We start from the raw sequence: 12,409 nt of genomic DNA on the forward strand, positions 1-12,409 counted from the left end.
TTGAGCCGCTCTGGTAGCGTTATTTCACGCATAAAGATCAGAAGAAGACAAAGACGTGCCCAGTTAGTTTTGATAGAGGTGTGAGTATTGAAGACATGTGTGCTAATGTTCCGGTGATCATAGTCCCGCCTTATTCCGCCTGTGCCGCGAGATCCTCTGAAAGCTACAGATCGATTGTAACATCTATACGAAAATATTGCTGCTCAAGTAATCTTTTGGATTATCGAATACTAGTGTATGGCTTCCACTGTGTTGTATTTTTGAGCCTGTTGACGTACTGACACGAGTATAGATAAAATGGGCAACACACCTTCAAAAAAGGGGAATGACGGTCTGCAGTCATATCCATCCTTCTCCCGAACGGATACGCAGGGATCCTCAAAGTCAATTAGGTCTCTACGGCCAAAGCTAGGGAGTATAGGAACGTCATCCGACACGAATAACTCCCCGTCTACTAGCTCAGCTACACCGGATGCGGGAAACAAAACATTAAGTGTGGTGACTACGAGCACCGATCTGACTAGTCCTACGTCTGCCGGTTTCGACAACGCATATCTGCCGCCATCGATGCAAGTACACGAGCCAAAGGAGCCGATTCTAATCAGACGATCAGTTGACTTGTCTAACGACGGTTCGACATCTCCAGGAGGACAGCATGGCCGATCTGGTAGTAGCTCTTCGGCCACCGGTCAGGATGCTAGGGCCGGTGCCATTACGAATGGTGATCATCTCTCTCCAGAAGCTGGAAAGAAAAACTTGAGCTATCGTCGAGGAGTCAGTGGCGTGTCTGACATAAATACGTCGGCCATTGAAGAAGGTGTCAATGCGATGTCACTTCGGTCTGGCTCATCACTGTCGCCAGGATTTCCTCATGGACCAGAGATCAGTTCGACTATTGATATCGATGAGATCATTCAACGGCTGTTGGATGTGGGCTATGCTGGGAAAGCCACCAAAAATGTATGCTTGAAAAATGCGGAAATTCAAGTCATCTGTCGCACCGCTCGAGAGATCTTCTTATCTCAGCCCACATTGATTGAGTTGTCGCCGCCGGTGAAGATAGTGGGTGACATTCATGGTCAGTATGGTGATCTCATCAGAATGTTTGAGATGTGCGGGTTTCCTCCTGCTGCGAACTTTTTGTTCTTGGGAGATTACGTCGATCGAGGGAAGCAGGGTCTTGAGACTATCCTACTTCTTCTGGCCTACAAAATCAAATATCCAGAAAATTTCTTTCTTTTACGGGGAAACCACGAGTGCGCGAATGTGACTCGCGTGTATGGATTCTACGACGAATGCAAGCGGCGATGTGGGATCAAGATCTGGAAGACATTTATCGACTGTTTCAACACTTTACCTATTGCGGCCATCGTTGCATCCAAAATCTTTTGCGTTCATGGGGGCCTGTCGCCAGTTCTGAACTCGATGGATGAAATCCGTGACATTGTTCGACCAACTGATGTTCCCGACTATGGATTACTGAACGATCTTCTTTGGTCAGATCCGACAGATACGCCGAATGAGTGGGAAGATAACGAACGCGGTGTTTCATATTGTTTCGGAAAATCGGCGATTAACAAGTTTCTAACCAAATTCGAGTTTGATCTTGTCTGTCGTGCTCACATGGTTGTTGAAGATGGATACGAGTTTTTCAACGAGCGCACTTTGGTCACGGTTTTCTCGGCGCCGAATTACTGTGGCGAGTTTGATAACTGGGGCGCGGTGATGTCGGTCTCTGAAGAGCTGCTGTGTAGTTTTGAGCTCTTGAAGCCTCTGGATTCTGCAGCGTTGAAGCAGGAAATGCGACGGGGTCGATATGAGCGCAAGAACGGGATGCATTCTAGCCCGGTAAGTTGTTGATGCCCTTATTAAAAGACATTGCAAGTACTAACGATGATATCTGAATAGCCTGCATCCCAAGTCCCGCAAAGTTTTTAGACCTCTTTTGATAACAATCTGGCAGGTACAAACGGTTTTTCATGTCTTTTTACTATATCTATTTGCGACCTCCATGCTTTATTATGATTTCAAGTTTGTGTTGATATGGGCAAAGGTTTATGAGTGGGTTTTGAATTGTTTTTATCGTTATCGGCGCAATGTCTTATCTTTTGTTTTTGATTCCTCTTGTTCCTCCTCCCCTCCTCCCTTCCTCGTTTTATTTCCTCGAAGAAAATAAATCTACTTTAAAATATTAGCTATAGGCTGGATGCTACTATGAGTGCCAGATGAGTGCCAGTCGAATGCTTAACTTGCCTAGCTATGATCTTGGCGAGATCAACCCTGGATGATGAAGAGATAGCAGCAGGCGAGGGGCCCGAGCGATAAGCCATAAAAACGCCAGTCTCCCAAGCTTCGCCGTTAGCGGCATCTTTTCTCCCGTTAATGTATCTAAGATATGCAGTACCGATAATACAAAATCTAGCTGATAGAATAACAATTGTTAACAGAAGATGTTATTTACAGAGAGCGATTTACTAATACTGCCATAGAATTGTGCGGCAGGATAAAGCGATTACGTGACCGGAGTGCGCCACTTTTCTCCCTGCGCCCTGCACAAAGAAAGGCATGGACCATCATCTCCTTCCTTTGTTCGAGCACGGATGCCTTATCTACACACATCTTCATATTGCGCATCATGAAAGAATAAAACAACATAGTGAATATTTCCACGATTGATCATCTGCGTATAAAATGATGAGGGGGGGAGAAGGTGACGTATGCTTTCCTTGAACCGCGATAATGGAATGGCTCTTATCGGGATTTTTGCTTATCGGCGAGGCGGGCCTTTGATCCTCGCAGGCACACGTTGCCTGTCAGCGGGGTTAATTTGCTGGCTTACCGCGCTGCAATCGTTATTCGATATTGCTTTATTGCTCGCTTTTATGCTCTGCAGTGAGCTTTGCTTTTGCGATTAGACAAGATGGTTACGAGACTACTCGGCAGAGAGCGGTTCTCATCCATTGTCTTGATCGAGGCAGCCAGGTATGTTGGGGCTACAAGATAGCGTGGGCGAGGTGCTCCGCACAATGACTCGTTGGGTTCAAGAGTTTAGTGCTGTCGGCACTCACTAGCCTATCTCTGCTGTTATCTCTCGAGGCCGTCACAGGTTTGAAGGGCGGACCTGTCAAAGTAAGACGTGCTCTAGGTGAGTCTGAAATGGCGGGATATAAAGAGCGGCCGATATGTAGCGTCTGAGTCTTGTTCACAGATATACACTACTCATAGAAATGGTGACGCAAACTAAAGAGACCGCAGTTGTATCGTCGTCTATCGCATCATCTGATGTCGACGTGGAGATCCCTGCGCCCGACGTGACCGCGATTTACTGCTACGACGACGTGGACGAAAAAGGCGAGCAACGACTATCTGCACCGACACCTATCCGCAAGCCATATGACCCTCCCCGATGGCGACGGATCGTGGGATTTGCTTGGGACTCGTTCAAGTTGGAGCCGGAGGAGCGACGGTTTATCCAGCGGCTGGATTTCTTTCTGTTTTCGTACTCGCTGCTGAGTTATGTCGTAAAGTACTTGGACCAGGGTAATGTTTCGAATGCATACGTTAGTGGAATGAAAGAAGATGTATGGCCCACTCTCAATTGCTCTCTTTACTTTGCGGTTTGCTAATGTTTGACTCTAGCTGAATCTTCAAGGTCAAGAGCGCAATCTGTTTACCACGTTTTTCAACATTGGCTATCTGATTGGATCCATCCCATCCCAAATCATCATCAACCGGACCCGCGCATCTATCTTCATTCCCACCTGCGAGCTCGTCTGGAGTATTCTTGTAATGTGTCTGGCTGCGGTTCAGAACGCAAAGACAGTCTACGGAATCCGCTTCGTCATCGGTTTGGCGGAAGCTACTGTCTTCCCCGGATTCGCATTGATTCTCGGTAGCTGGTACTATCCCGACCAGATGGGCAAACGTATGGCTCTTTTTGAAGTCTCCAGCTCGGCGGCGGGCATGTTTTCGGGGTACATCCAGTCCGGAGTCTACGCGACTTTGAACGGACATCTGGGGATTGCCGGATGGCGATGGGCGTTTATTATCGACGGTGTGATTTCTGTGCCGATCGCTTGCATGGGCTACTTTTGCATTCCTGACTTTCCGACAACCACGAGAGCGATCTGGCTGAGCCAGAAAGACAGGGAGTACGCGGTCGCGAGAATGGCAAAGATCGGTCGGAAACCGCCGCGGCCGATTACGGCAAAGCGACTGCTGCAGTTCTTCATGTCTCCTCGAGCATATGTCTTTCAAGGTCCGTATAACGTTGCCGGGTTCGGATCGAGCTCGGGATACTTCAATCTTTGGCTAAAGTCGACCGGCAAGTTCTCGGTCGAGATGATCAACATCTTGCCGACTGCCGGCAACGCGATCTCGATCGTCGTCACGTACACGTTCTCTATGCTCTCAGACCTAACCGGTCGCCGCGGCCCGTTCGCGTTCGCAGTCATGATCGTCCCGTTTTTCTGCAACATCGTGCTCGCGGTGTGGAACATCCCGTACAAGTTCAAGCTCGCCGTGCAGCTGCTCAACTACGCGGGCTTCGGGTACCAGCCGATTGTGATTGCCTGGGCGGCAGAAGCCTTCCAAGACGACGCCGAAACGCGCGGTCTCGTGGTCGGATTCGGGAATACAATCAACTACGCGATGTCGGCCTGGCTGCCGCTCGTGATGTACCCTACCAACCTGGCGCCGCATTATCCGGTCGGATACCAGATTTCTGCGATGTTTTACGGGCTCGCGATGCTCACGGTGCCGATGTTTTGGTACTATGTTCGGTGGGAGGCAAAGAAGCGCGGAAAGGTCTATAATGAGCTTGGGTTGGCGATCGATAAGGAGGACGTGCTTATTCCGGTTGGCGACGAGGCGGGGTATAGGGCTGAGGTGTCTGACTCTGTTATGGAGGAGAAGCATCGCCATACGACGGTGGTCAAAGAGCTGTGAGATTGTTGCGTTGAGTAAGAACCGTGTTTAACTAAATCTGTCGCCTATTATACAAAATTACAAGAACATGTCAAAAGTACAAACACCAGTTCATTAATCAAAACCCAAATCAACAGCCGAAAGCTCATAATTCGGATCCGAGTACCCACACGTAGAGTTATCGGTATCAGTATATACGCTCGCGAGATACAAGAACGAGTACTGCATGCCAGCCGAGGAGTTAAACCGAACGCCGGTGCCGTCGTCTGAGTCTGCGGTGAAGTGAACAAACCACCAGCTCATTCTTAAAAACTCAAATCAACAGCCGAAAGCTCGTAATTCGGATCCGAGTACCCACACGTAGAGTTATCGGTATCAGTATACACGCTCGCGAGATACAAGAACGAGTACTGCATGCCAGCCGAGGAGTTAAACCGAACGCCGGTGCCGTCGTCTGAGTCTGCGGTGAAGTGAACAAACCACCAGCTCATTCTTAAAAACTCAAATCAACAGCCGAAAGCTCGTAATTCGGATCCGAATACCCGCACGTCGAGTTATCGGTATCAGTGTACACGCTCACGAGGTACAAGAACGAGTACTGCATGACAGCCGAGGAGTTAAACTGGACGACGGTGCCGTCGTCTGAGTCGGCGGTGAAGTGAACAAAACATCAGCTTATTGACTAATCATCAAAACTTATATCAACAGCAGAAAGCTCATAATTCGGATCCGAATATCCGCACGTAGAGTTATCGGTATCAGTGTACACGCTCGCGAGGTACAAGAACGAGTACTGCATGACAGCCGAGGAGTTAAACTGGACGACGGTGCCGTCGTCTGAGTCGGCGGTGAAGGTGCCGATGACGGTCATTGTCGTGTCGTTTAGAGCGAAACTGTCGACTTCGGATCGCGAGAGGGTGTATTGGAATAGAGGGGAGGAGGAGGAGGAGGAGGAGGAGGGGACGGAGATGGCGATGGCGGGGATGTCCTGGATGAGTGCGTTAGTCGGCGATATTCGCGTCTGACACCGAAAGAAGAGATCTTACCGAAGAGTAGTCGTCGTAGTTATTCAGCAGGACGATTTTAAAAGCTAGTCGGAGTTTATACTCGGTACTAGAATTGAGCTGCAAGCTTTGATACAAGCTCACTGGATCCGACTGCGTCTCAGAACCACTAAGCAAGTCGACCGTGATCGGAGCCAGATAGACGCCCCCGCTCGAACCATCTGTCCAGTTGAGAGAAGTATACGCGAACGTCGTACTACCCACGTCTGCAGAGACTGAAGACCAGTCGTCTATAGACTCAAAGCGAGGCGAGAGAGTGACGTTTCCAGGTGGTATGCAGTAACTGCTCTCGATCGTCGTCGACAAAGCCGAGATATTTGCAAAGTCGCTGTTTGCGCGAACAACGAGGTCGACGTCGACGTCATGGGGGCTTACCAGCCGCGTGCTGAAATCCGGATCTGGACCGCTGCATGTCTCGTTTGCGGCGGGGGTCAAGGTCATCAGGTAGAGATAGGTGGTTTGGTAGGCTGAAGTGGCTTGGAAGGTGACGAGGAGGTTGTTTGGGTTGGCGATGTCGAGAGAGTCGGGGATCGTGAGTCGGCGCTCGAGGGTTATTGTCGTGTCGTTGTAGGTTATGGCTTCGGACTGGGAGACGATGGTCGTGTTTAAGGGGTAGAGGTCGTCGGTGACTGAGGTAGAGCCGAGGACGATGGAGATGTAGTACGCGGTCAAGTCCTGTTAAGAGTCAGTATGTAGATCGACGGTGGGTTAAAAAAGACATACCTCAGACTTGTTGTATCCCGAGTCTATAATATACTTCAAAGACACTCGAAATATATACTCACGACCCGAATCAACCTGACACGTCGCAAACACACTAGTAACCTCCTCCTCGCCCGTGATCTCCGCAACATCATCCTTCGCAGTCGCAATCTGTCTCACCAACCCAGCGTCCGAGCCATCAAGCCAGTACGAGGAGTAAAACTGGAAATCCATGAGCTCGACGGTGAAGTTCGCTTGCAGGAAGCCGAGGATGCTGGCGTCGGGGGTGCAGAATGAGGACTTGACTGAGCCGTACTCGGAGATCGTGTCTCGCGCGGTCGGGGTCTCGGTCGCGGCTTGGAGAGCGACGACGGTGGCGGTGGATGTAGCGGATGAGGTTGATGACTCGGTGGCGGAAGCTGACGTCGAGGAGGAGGAGGAGGCAGGGGAGGATGGCGATGAGGGAGCAGTTGATGCGCTACTGCTTTTATTCTTATTCAAGCCAACGCCGAGGCCAGCACCCAACCCAACCGCAAGAGCAATCAAAAGAAGAGCGCAGATAGCAATCGGTAACCTGATCCCACATATCCGTCTCTTTGACGTCGTTCCTATCTTCGTAGAAACATTCGGTTCGACCCGTCGAATCTGCTGCGTCGGAGGATCGATCTTGTGAATGAGCTGCGGGAGGATTATAGCGGGATCGATCTCCTGTCCTGGTTTTTCGGGCTGCGCGTCTGTCTCGTCCGTCTCCGTCGCTGTTTTGGAGAGGTTGTCGTCGTCGTCGTCGTGGTCATCGTGGGCGGTGGTGCCGGTGGAGGTGGAAGCTAAGACACCTTCTGAGCTTTCGCTCTCGGTGGGTGAGTTGAGCTGTTGCGATGCAGCTGTGCTGTCTTGATGATTACTGTCTTCATGGTTTTCAGTCTGTTGGTGTTCATTGTTGCTGCTTGCACTTGTATTCGAGTTGTTTGCTGCTGCTGCTGCTGCGTCGTTTTCTGCCTGCTTGGCGATGATGTCAGTCCACACCATTTAACACCCGTAAACGCCATCCAACTCACCATCCTGTATCCTCTCAGCTCCTTATTTCTTCAATACAAAAGCAAAAAAAGAAACCAGCTCTGGTCACCGACAGTCATTCATCTATAGCGAGAAGAGAAGAAGAGAAGGAGAGGGATGCTGGCTGCTGGCTGCTTTAATTGTGAAGTCCGAATGTTATTTTTGGACTTTGACTTTGATGCGATGAAACTTTGGCTTGGCTTATCGCTGCACGGCTGAGTGCTTTGTTCTAAAGAATGCGACCTACGAAAGACTATCATTGATGGAAATTATACTGATATTAGAGATAGAAAATACATACAATCAAAAATATATAGAAGTTACAACAAAATAAAGCACACGCGCAATCCAATGCAGAGAAACCCGACCAATCATGAAACATAAAGTACAAAATACAAACAAACACTCTAATCGCCGTCAGAGCTCGACAGCCCCGTTATCGACGACTGGACGTAATCCGGGTCTGTGAAGCCACAGGATGTATCCTTCCCGTCGGCGTAGACGTCGACGAGGAAGTAGTACGTGGTTTGGTCTACGTCTTGTCCCTATAGATGAATGTGTGTTAGTAACTAAACAGAGGAAACATTGGGGCACTGGCACTTACGTATACTTGAAAGACGGTGCTGTTGTATTTGTCGGAAGAGATGAAGTATACTTGCACGGTCACGACTGTATCGTTCCATCCATACTCGTATATTTCGTTCTGCATAAGAGTCGCCTCGTAAACCGGTGAATTTGAGTCCTCTTCAGGGAAGATTACAGCCCGAATAGCTTCCCGATCCTATAATATGTTAGCACTAGATAAATAACAAAAATAAAAAGTAGAACATACAGCAGAAGAATCGAACGACGAGCTCAAGATCGTCTTGAAGGAGAATTTGAAACCATAACCTGCGTTCATAGTAAGGTTTTTCGTGATCGAAAGCCAAGACCGGCAAGTATCGCGATCGCCAGATTCTGACTGCAGACCATATCCTCCGACTCTGTCGTCCTCCCAAATAATCTGATCAAAGAAATTCGTCTCGCCGTCATCATCTCGCGAGATTGAGTACCACCCCATAGTAAGGTTCGCGACGTCCTCACCCAAAATCGTAGAGTCAAACGAGCAAAACAGAGATTCGGCAGATTTGTCAAACTTGGTCACGTTACTATTCGACTGGACCATGATCGTGGAAGTCTCCTGGTCGAGCTCGTAGTCCAGGTCTAAGGCTGGGTAGTTTGGATCATCGCCGTCGCAGGTTGTATCGGTTGAGTTGAAGATCGAGGCGGAGAGGACGTAACCGGTTTGGTTGAAGGGAGACATGTAGATCAGAAACTGGAAATGAGAGGAATCTGTGACGTCGATCGTTGAAGGAACGGTGAACACGTCCTGGATGGTGAACGTGGTGGCGTTGTATCCGTTGGCGTCGAGCTCGTATTGGAGATTGCTCCATTTCCAGACAACAGAGGTGGACTGGGTTAACGCTTGGCCGACGTTGACCTGGGCTTGGATAGCGATGAGGTCGAGACTAGGGTCGTAGCCGTCATCTAGGAAGATCTGCAACGTGACTCTGACGCCGTATTCGATGTCGAGATCGAGGTAGTCGCTTTTGTAGACGTAGGGGAGGATGTTTGAGTAGTCGTCGCTGTCAGGGGTATATGACAGCTTTACACCACCCGCAGACCCATCGGTCCAAGTGGTGGTCACAAACGCATCAAACTCCTGACTTTGATTCCACGATTTCAAGGTCGGGATCGTATCGTTAAAGAGCGAAGATTTCGGTTTGCAGAACGAGTCTGCGAGACTTGAGCCAGACTCGAGCGTTGCCCGCGCCTCCGTCACTTTGCTCGAGATATGGACAGTCGAGGTATCTTCGTTGGAGGAAACCGCCTGGTGTTTTTTCAGCCCGAGACCTAGACCGAGGCCAAGGCCGAGAATGAGGAGCACCACGACCGCGAGGATGATTGAGAAGACAGCGATAGAAAGGCCGCAGATGCGACGACGGGTCTTTCGTATGCTGACAGTCGGCGGCGCAAAGCTATACATCTTCTCGGCGTCAACCGTAGGAACCTGCGAGTATCCGATCGCGGAGCGGTCGAGAAAGGGGCCTTCGGGGGACGCTACTTCAGCTAAAGAACCGTCGCGCATGGGGAGGTCGATAGGGTCGGCTTCGGGCGCGCGCATGGGGAGGTCCATTGCGTCGCGGTCAAGCATTGGCAGACTGTCAAATTCCTGTTCGTAGTCTGCATGGTCGTGGCCGGAGAAGGGGTCTTCGAGGGATGATGTCGAGGTTCTGGTGGAATGGGGTGGTGAGGGAGCGGGTGATTCCTGAGTAATTAGCACGGCAATTAGTATAACAGAGTAGTGATAACGATAAACAGACGATAACTACCATTATGAGATACAACAAGAGATACAACAGCAGATACAACAACAATACTCTCTCTCAGAACAGCCCGGGCGGAGTGGTTTAAATAGCAGCAAAAGCCTCCACAACCACAAACCCTTCAGCTTCTTCGCGAACTCCCCAAGCGGCTACTGTCTGCACCGCCACTCTGCGCACAGCCATCCATCGCACGGCCAGCCACATGGTCACGTGGGTTTGAAACTCGATAAGAAGATAATAATAGAATTCTAGTAACAATAGGGCGTTTGTAGGGTTTAAGGATTATACAGAAATCATATTCAAACTACAGCTAATTGCACTCATACTCAACTGCTCTCCATTGTCTTAAAAGACATCCCCTCAAACACACTGCTTTCATACTTCGGATCCATGAATCCACACGACGAGTCCGAGATGTTTGAGTAGATGGCCGTCGTGAAGACATACGTATCCTGCCTGTTCAGAGTCGCTCCCACATAGATCTTCATCTTCTGCGCATCAGCCGTGGTGTCGTTCTCGGCCAGCGTCGTGAACTTGCCAATCATCGTCACAACCGTATTGTTCCATCCAAACGCGTACGCATCCGTCTGACTGACCTTGACGTCCACAAGCGACGTGCCAAGGCCGTCCGAGGTACCGTTGCCCATCTTGACCATCAACCTGAACGCGTTCAGGTCGAGCGCGTCTCGGTAGTCGCCATAAATCTGGGGCATAAAAGTCGCGCGAATCGCGATCGTTTGGTTGAAATCGATATTATCAACGCCGTCGTTGACCAAGAGCTCCAAAGAATCGTCCTTTGTCGTATCAAGGCCCGACAGATGAATACCGCCCTTTGAATCGTCTCCCCATGTGATCAAAGACGCAGAGAGTGAACTATCATCAAACTCAAAAGACGACGACGCCCAGTACTTTGTGAAATGGGCGTGATTGATAGTGCTGTCGGGCGTGCAATAGCTGTCGATGTACGAGTCCGGCACATCATCTGTCTCGTTGGCAACCGACTGGATTGTCAAAAAGCTGTCGGTGCTGAGCTCGCCAGCAAGATAGTTGGAGTAGGTCGGGTCGGACGAGCTGCAAGAGTTTTCGTCGTCCGACGCCACCGTCAAGCTGTAGACGAATGTTTTTTGGAAGGATGTCGTGGCCTGCAGATGCTGTTAGTATAGTCTTGAGATAAGAAGTAGAATAAGAGAGATAAATACCTTGAAAAACACATAGACATCGCCATCTTCTTGCACAGTAAACGGAACCATCAAGACAACAGTCTCACTGTTGAATGACTGCTCATTGATCTGGTACTGAGGAATAGCCCACTGTCCAATGATATCAGAATAAGAGCTATTGCTGTTAGGCTGACGAACAGTCAACTCGACAGCAGTATAGTTGTTTCCATCAGCGTACTCGTCATCAAGAATAACCTTGAACGAAGCACGGACGGTGTAGTTGCCAGCGTTGTCCTTGCTGAGGGTAGCCTTTGTGTAGACAGTTCCGTTGGTGTTGTCGGTCGAGTAATGGCCGTTGAGAACGTAGCCGGCGCGAGAGCCGTCGGTCCATCTGGCGTACTCGAACAATTCCGTGCCGGTCTCGTCGTCGATGCCGTCAGCGTCGGTGGAGGTAAACGGCGCCATGGATCCCGCCACGTTGCTCTCAGGGATGCAGAACGACTTTTCGATAGTGCCATAGTCGATGATTGCCTGCTGAGCAGTGGTCTCGATGGACTTATCGGCGTAGACGGTCAATAAGTTGACATATTCAGAGTCTCCGTATCCGGTCCCCTGGAAACCGTCAATCACAGACGCACTGACATCATTAGAGATCATACCACCACCCAAGTGTGGCTCGGGGACGCTACTGGCATCAGGAGAAGGAGAAGAGGTGACTGAACCGATTCCGTCCAGCAAACTCTGCTCGTAATCGCGGTGCCGTTTGGCGACCACGACACCGGCGGCGATGCCGACGATGACGGCGACAACGAAAAAGACGATGGCAATGATCCGTCTGGTGAGAAGGTAGGCAGCCCATCCCTTCGACAGCTGTGTGCCCTTCTCGGTGACTTCAGCGTCGGCGTTGCGGTCGTGGACGTCCGGGTTGTCGTAGGGGTTTGCGTAGATGGAAGTGCCGGGGTCGCTGACGGGCATTGGCGCCGCGCCGGGCAGCATCGGGACGACGTCGTCCTCGGCTGTGTTCTGGTTTCCTCTGGCCATGGTGTGTTGAGAAGAGAAGGGTTGGCGATGGAGGGAAGGAGGAGGAGCGCAAGTTATAGCGAGCTGCTTCCTCCCAAAGCAGCTGAGCTTCGAGGCG

General features: G+C 50.2%; 5 protein-coding genes across 5 annotated transcripts; 2 read left to right on the forward strand and 3 right to left on the reverse strand.

The window, feature by feature from the left end:
• Positions 1–126: 126 nt before the first annotated feature.
• On the forward strand, positions 127–2,328 carry BZA70DRAFT_91137 (Metallo-dependent phosphatase-like protein). Its single transcript, XM_064915531.1, has 3 exons — positions 127–235; positions 293–1,848; positions 1,909–2,328. The coding sequence occupies exons 2-3, from the start codon at positions 298–300 to the stop codon at positions 1,936–1,938; spliced, it is 1,581 nt and encodes a 526-aa protein (XP_064765748.1). The 5' UTR covers positions 127–235; positions 293–297; the 3' UTR covers positions 1,939–2,328.
• Positions 2,329–3,227: 899 nt separating this feature from the next.
• Positions 3,228–4,947, forward strand: BZA70DRAFT_300255 (major facilitator superfamily domain-containing protein; the record flags this gene model as incomplete). Its single annotated transcript, XM_064914697.1, has 4 exons — positions 3,228–3,338; positions 3,390–3,581; positions 3,640–4,755; positions 4,789–4,947. 4 exons carry the CDS (start codon positions 3,228–3,230, stop codon positions 4,945–4,947), a joined length of 1,578 nt encoding a protein of 525 aa, XP_064765749.1.
• A 363-nt stretch (positions 4,948–5,310) lies between these two features.
• Positions 5,311–8,005, reverse strand: BZA70DRAFT_284788 (uncharacterized protein; the record flags this gene model as incomplete). The annotated part of the gene is made up of 3 exons (XM_064913633.1): positions 6,714–8,005; positions 5,973–6,665; positions 5,311–5,914 (listed from the first exon to the last, which is right to left on the reverse strand). Coding segments are annotated over exons 1-3 (2,000 nt in total), but the record flags the coding sequence as incomplete, so codon positions are not given.
• On the reverse strand, positions 8,006–10,283 carry BZA70DRAFT_284792 (uncharacterized protein). Its single transcript, XM_064913634.1, has 4 exons — positions 10,118–10,283; positions 8,578–10,053; positions 8,350–8,526; positions 8,006–8,290 (listed from the first exon to the last, which is right to left on the reverse strand). Exons 1-4 carry the CDS (start codon positions 10,118–10,120, stop codon positions 8,153–8,155), a joined length of 1,794 nt encoding a protein of 597 aa, XP_064765751.1. The 5' UTR covers positions 10,121–10,283; the 3' UTR covers positions 8,006–8,152.
• A 102-nt stretch (positions 10,284–10,385) lies between these two features.
• On the reverse strand, positions 10,386–12,409 carry BZA70DRAFT_284794 (uncharacterized protein). The gene is made up of 2 exons (XM_064913635.1): positions 11,311–12,409; positions 10,386–11,253 (listed from the first exon to the last, which is right to left on the reverse strand). Exons 1-2 carry the CDS (start codon positions 12,310–12,312, stop codon positions 10,438–10,440), a joined length of 1,818 nt encoding a protein of 605 aa, XP_064765752.1. The 5' UTR covers positions 12,313–12,409; the 3' UTR covers positions 10,386–10,437.

Source organism: Myxozyma melibiosi, assembly GCF_037950935.1.
Source record: "Myxozyma melibiosi strain Phaff 52-87 chromosome Unknown BZA70scaffold_15, whole genome shotgun sequence".
Lineage (NCBI taxonomy): Eukaryota > Fungi > Ascomycota > Lipomycetes > Lipomycetales > Lipomycetaceae > Myxozyma > Myxozyma melibiosi.

Bases quoted from the DNA above. Each gene is read 5' to 3' on its own strand.
- BZA70DRAFT_284794 (XM_064913635.1), bottom strand. From the start codon at position 12,312: ATGGCCAGAGGAAACCAGAACACAGCCGAGGACGACGTCGTCCCGATG. The intron at 11,254-11,310 runs GTATTTATCTCT...CAGCATCTGCAG, and splicing joins ATGTCTATGTGTTTTTCAAG to GCCACGACATCCTTCCAAAA.
- BZA70DRAFT_91137 (XM_064915531.1), top strand. From the start codon at position 298: ATGGGCAACACACCTTCAAAAAAGGGGAATGACGGTCTGCAGTCATAT. The intron at 1,849-1,908 runs GTAAGTTGTTGA...ATATCTGAATAG, and splicing joins ACGGGATGCATTCTAGCCCG to CCTGCATCCCAAGTCCCGCA.
- BZA70DRAFT_284792 (XM_064913634.1), bottom strand. The intron at 8,527-8,577 runs GTATGTTCTACT...AACATATTATAG, and splicing joins CGTCGTTCGATTCTTCTGCT to GATCGGGAAGCTATTCGGGC. The intron at 8,291-8,349 runs GTAAGTGCCAGT...ATTCATCTATAG, and splicing joins GCACCGTCTTTCAAGTATAC to GGACAAGACGTAGACCAAAC.